At 37.5% G+C, this 5632-nt stretch overlaps 1 protein-coding gene across 1 annotated transcript; it reads left to right on the top strand.

The window, feature by feature from the left end:
- Positions 1–318: 318 nt before the first annotated feature.
- On the top strand, positions 319–3634 carry Smp_170310 (Spectrin beta chain, brain 4 (Spectrin, non-erythroid beta chain 4) (Beta-V spectrin) (BSPECV),putative; the record flags this gene model as incomplete). Its single annotated transcript, XM_018792294.1, has 5 exons — positions 319–618; positions 1619–1801; positions 1976–2152; positions 2243–2674; positions 3185–3634. The coding sequence occupies 5 exons, from the start codon at positions 319–321 to the stop codon at positions 3308–3310; spliced, it is 1218 nt and encodes a 405-aa protein (XP_018644384.1). The 3' UTR covers positions 3311–3634.
- Between the last annotated feature and the right edge of the window lie 1998 nt (positions 3635–5632).

The following is a 5632-nucleotide window of genomic DNA, read 5'->3' as shown; positions in this document are numbered from 1 at the left end:
CTTGGATAGCTGACAGGGAAACGCAAGTACGTAGTGATGATTACGGGCGAGATTTAAGCAGCGTTCAAATTTTGCTGGCGAAACACGCAACTTTTGACACAGCATTGGAATCTTTCCATACAGAAGGGATTCAAACAATTACTGAACTTCACGATCGCCTTATCGCAGCAGAGCACAATCAGAGTCCAGCCATTAAACAACGGTTAGTTGCAAATTGTTCATTGAAATACTTCATTATATACACAGTACTTCGTTTATGGTTCAAACAATAATGTCACTTGTTCTTGACATATTATTGATTTCAGTTTTACCTCGCTAATGGATCGTTGGGAACGTCTACGTCGTGAATCTGCCCGTCGCAAAGCTGATCTCATTCAGCTACAAGAACAATATCGAAAGGTTGAGGAACTTTATTTGGCGTTCGCTAAGCGGGCGTCAACCTTCAACTCTTGGTTCGAAAATGCTGAGGAGGACTTAACTGACCCCGTGCGTTGTAATTCACTGGATGAAGTTCATGCGCTATGTGAAGCTCAAGAGCAGTTCAAAGCATCTCTCAAAGCTGCAGAGGCCGATTTTCAACAATTAGCTCATTTAGATCGTGAAATCAAAAGCTATGGCGTAAGTACTTATCGTACGATGGCATTCATGTGTAGATTCCTCTACAAGTAACTTTTTGGATTGAAGAACTTAGCTAAAATAGCCTGTGCTAAATAACAGTGGCAAAACATAGGTTAGATTTTAGTTGCTGATCATGAGAATCTACCATCATTGTAGGTACAATAAGAAACTACAACTAATTTTCTTACTTCTCATTTCTACAATTTTTGTGTTTAACGCTATTTTAAGATAATCTGACCGATGCATGGAACATGTAATTCAAGTTGACATCTGATAACATCACCTGACCCAACATAGAGGACCAAACAATCTGAATATTTGAAGAATGATATGACGTTTAGAAAAAGGTGATCCGTTAATCTTTTAAAATCGTTTTTAAAAGTTTATGTTTTGGAAAGTGATGACAATTGCGTCCATCCTATTGGTCCATAGTAAACTAATATGTTACATTCACCTTTTCTGGTATGATAAGCGATAAACATTATGACGTTCTCTTCATTTAATTTCTCTTCATGTTTGCTGGAAAAAATCGATGAGTTAATATCAGCCATCTATAATGATTTAATTTTATTAGAAAATTTCATGCTGAGCAACTAAAGAAAGCTCAACTAGCTTTCTCAAACAATTTTTTAGTCGTTGATTAGGTGTAGACTTGTGAAACAAGCTCATTTGAAGTTGATTTTAGTAATGAAAGACGTTAGTGAACGAATCTATATTCGCTTCTGCGTAATGAACAGTTCAAAACTCTAAAGAGAAGGAATATTATAATTGTACGGTTTGGTTTATTTATCTTTAATTATGAGCCATCATTTAAAAGTTTTCTGAATTTTTATTTAAAATTGGACAGTCAAATGGATACAGCTAACCGTATACTATCCCAACTTTCCTACTCTACTCCTTTTTACTTATGTAGTGAAGGATGACATTAGAATTTTATCGTATTTATTTTTACTTCATCTATCAAGTATTATCACACATTCTTTTCTATCATATTTCTAAGGTTGGCATGAATCCGTACACTTGGTTTACAATGGAGTCACTTGTGGAAACTTGGCGTAACTTACAGAAAATCATTTTAGAGAGAGATGCTGAACTTCGACGTGAAACTGTTCGACAAGAGCAAAACGACCAGCTTCGTCAACAATTTGCAGTAGCAGCTAATTCTTTCCATCAATGGCTACAAGTGAGTCTTAAACAGTTTCTAAAAATTGTAGCCGAATTTCTAGATTTAAAATTCCTATGGTTATGTAGCTGTTTCCACTAATTGTTGTTAACTATGTGCTGCTTTTCTTTGCTCGCTATATATATATATATGCACGATGTATTTACTGTTTTATAAACTTGGTTCTCATTACAGAAAGTTCGAACATCTATGATGGAAGCCAGTGGAACTCTAGAAGAACAGTTAGAAGGTATTCGGGAAAAATCTTCAGAAGTTAGAGCCCGAAAAAATGATTTGCGAGAGGTCGAAAAATTGGGTACTTTGCTGGAAGAACATCTCATTCTGGATAATCGATACACGGAACACAGTACCGTAAGTTGATATCTTTTTTTTCGATATTTGTCACTACTTTTGTTTCTAGTTAAATAATGAATGGAACTTTATAATTCGAATTATTTTCAGGTCGGTCTAAGTCAAGCTTGGGACCAGTTAGATCAGCTTGCGATGCGTATGCAACACAATTTAGAACAACAAATCCAGGCTAGAAATGTTAGTGGAGTAAGCGAAGAGGCACTTCGCGAGTTCTCTATGATGTTTAAACATTTCGATAAAGATAAATCTGGGCGTTTAGATCATCGCGAATTTAAATCATGTTTACGTGCGCTGGGCCATGATTTGCACGAGGTTGGAGAAGGTCAAGTAGATGCTGAGTTCGAATCTATATTAAACGTGGTGGATCCTAATCGTGATGGTTACATAACGCTTCAAGAGTTTATGGCATTCATGATAAGTAAAGAAACTGAGAATGTTCAGTCCCGTGACGAAGTCGAAGAAGCTTTCCGTGCATTAACTAAAGAAGGAAAAGAATATATCACCAAAGAAGAGCTGTATGCGGTGCGTCTTAGTCATTTAACTTTATTTCATTTTGTTCAATTTATTCGACATCGCTAAGTATATATACACCATGTATAGTTAATTATATCCCAGTTGTATCTAGAATGGTTTGCTCTAAGAGTTGACCATGTAAAATAAATTACCTTTTTTAGGTGTTGAGTTTTGAAGTCCATTTTTATCTCGTTGTAGAGTGTTCTAATATGTTAGCAAGGAATTTAGCATTAGTCAGCTTGACGAAGTTCTGTATATGTTGTATTAGTTTCTCCGACTCCGCTGAATATATATATATATATATATATATATATATATATATATTCGAGGCTTTATTTTTGAAATAAGTATGGAATCTAAATATAAGGCATTACTATTCAAATTATATGCGTACAGTAAACTGACTTTGAATATCAGCAGACAATTGCAAAAGCAGCTATTCTTTATCTAAAGAGTTTTGTATCTGTCTGGTGATCTGTTTTATTTTTTGTTTCTACAAATTCCACTTTTATATTACAGAACTTATCCAAAGAGCAGGCAGAATATTGCAGCCGAGTCATGCCTCCGTACTACACCAAAAGTGGTCAGGCTATTTTGGATGCCTACGACTATCAAGCCTTTACGAGACAACTTTTTGTGAGCTAGTTACAACAAGCTGATTTTGGTTGATTTCTGCTCTCTCGTTATATAGCTTTCTTGGTTTCATTTTCGCTTACTCAATGCTCTTTCGCTCAGTTTCGCCTAAGTTGTAACTTTCTGGTTTTAATTTCATTACTGATTTCATGTTGTGGCATACTTGTTGTAGCTTCCTGAAATCCCAAATCATATTTAATGCACCTTCATATTGTTGTGAAATGTTGGATTTACTTTCAATTTTAAAGTCTTGTGATCAAAATTTATTTTCTGGGTGGTTATAGTCACCTACATTTAATTTTCACAGTTTTTACAATAAATTAGATCATAATTCCATTCCTCGTTTTCTTTTTTCGGCTCATTAAAGTATGAGCAGACATAATGCTTCAAAAGTTTTCCTTAAGCTGTATTATTCTCTCAAGACTGTAGTAGTCTGTCATGTTTTACTCATCGGAAAATGCACTTTTAATACTTCGCATTACACAATATAAATCAGACCTTCATTTTCTACTATTTTATCTCAGGTATTGAAAATTTTTTATCTGAATGATCGCTGTTATAAACTTAACCGTATGCAGAATATTGGTATCATACAAAGGAATCACCTAGTGAAGTAATTTATTGTAACTTATTTCTCTTATTACCTGAAGAGAACTTGATGGCAATTCAGTGAAGAAATTTTCGCGCGACAATATCACCTGCTCAATCTGTACAGTCGTAATTTAGTTGAGGTCTGTCAAAAAAAAGGAAAATTAAGTAATTTCAAGTGTCAAACGAGTTTTGTGCAACAGTCAGTAAATGAGAGAAAAATGATGAGATGTATTCGTGTTTGTTAATCAGTCCATCACAGCTGAAGGTCTGATGAATAGCAGAAAGTGAAGTAATAATGCTGAAGTTGCATGGGAATTAAGACAACAGAGATCGGTGTTTCTTTTAGATCCACATCTTAGGCCACAGTTCGTTATGAAAGTCAGTCAGCTACAACGTAGGGTCAGGCATATATATATGTCGGTTCAAGTTGCCATACCTCACTAACTAAACACACTGCATCGAGAATTGAAAGTAGACATCTAAAGGAAGAATAGCGACTAAAAGTATTGTCCAGGGCAGAGTTCAATGGAGGATGCTGGTGGCGGCCTATACTCCTCCACGAGAGGTAATGGGCGTAAGTAAGTAATTGGCACAACAATTACTTACTTACTTTACTTACGCCTGTTACTCCCAATGGAGCACAGGCCGCCGACCAGCTTTCTCCAACCCACTCTGTCCTGGGCCTTCTTTTCTAGTTGTATCCAGTTCTTGTTCATTCTTCTCATGTCTGTCTCTATTTCTCGGCGTAATGTGTTCTTTGGTCTTCCTCTTCTCCTTCGACCTTCAGGATTCCATGTGAGGGCTTGTCTTGTGACACAATTGGGTGATTTCCTCAAAGTGTGCCCAATCCACTTCCAGCGCTTCTTCCTGATTTCTTCCTCCACTGGAATCTGGTTTGTTGTCTCCCACAGTAGCTTGTTGCTGATAGTGTCTGGCCATCGGATCCGAAGTATCTTGCGTAGACAGCTGTTAATAAACACTTGTATCTTCTGGATAATGGCTTTCGTAGTTCTCCACGTCTCTGCCCCATACAGAAGAACTGTCTTGACATTTGTATTGAAAATTCTGATCTTGGTGTTGGTTGACAATTGTTTTGAGCTCCAGATGTTTTTCAGCTGTAGGTATGCTGCTCTTGCTTTGCCGATCCGCGCCCTCACATCTGCATCTGATCCACCGTGTTCATCAATGATGCTGCCCAGATATGTAAAGATTTCCACATCCTCCAAAGCTTCTCCGTCAAGTGTAATTGGCTTGGTGCATATTGTATTGTATCGGAGAGTCTTGCTTTTCCTTTTGTTTATATTGAGACCTACTGCTGCTACACTGGTCGTTTTCTCCTGCATTTGTTGTTGCGTTTGTGATAGAAGAGCCAGATCATCCGCGAAGTCTAAATCGTCAAGCTGCATCCTGCCTGTCCACTGTATCCCGTGCATTCCTCCAGATGTTGACGTCTTCATAATCCAGTCGATCACCAGGAGAAAGAGAAAGGGTGAGAGTAGGCAACCTTGCCTAACACCGGTCTTTACCTCGAACGAGTCGGTGAGTTGTCCTCCGTGGACGATTTGGCAGTTTAGTCTATCATAGGAGTTCCGTATGATGTTGACTATCTTCTCAGGCACGCCGTAGTGTCGAAGAAGCTTCCATAGTGTCGTCCTGTCCACGCTATCAAATGCCTTCTCGTAGTCGATGAAGTTGATGTAGAGTGATGAATTCCATTCGATTGATTGTTCCACAATGATACGT

This window comes from Schistosoma mansoni, assembly GCF_000237925.1.
Source record: "Schistosoma mansoni, WGS project CABG00000000 data, supercontig 0403, strain Puerto Rico, whole genome shotgun sequence".
Lineage (NCBI taxonomy): Eukaryota > Metazoa > Platyhelminthes > Trematoda > Strigeidida > Schistosomatidae > Schistosoma > Schistosoma mansoni.
Note: the sequence above shows the minus strand (reverse complement) of the source record. Positions and strands in the feature narration are given on the sequence as shown.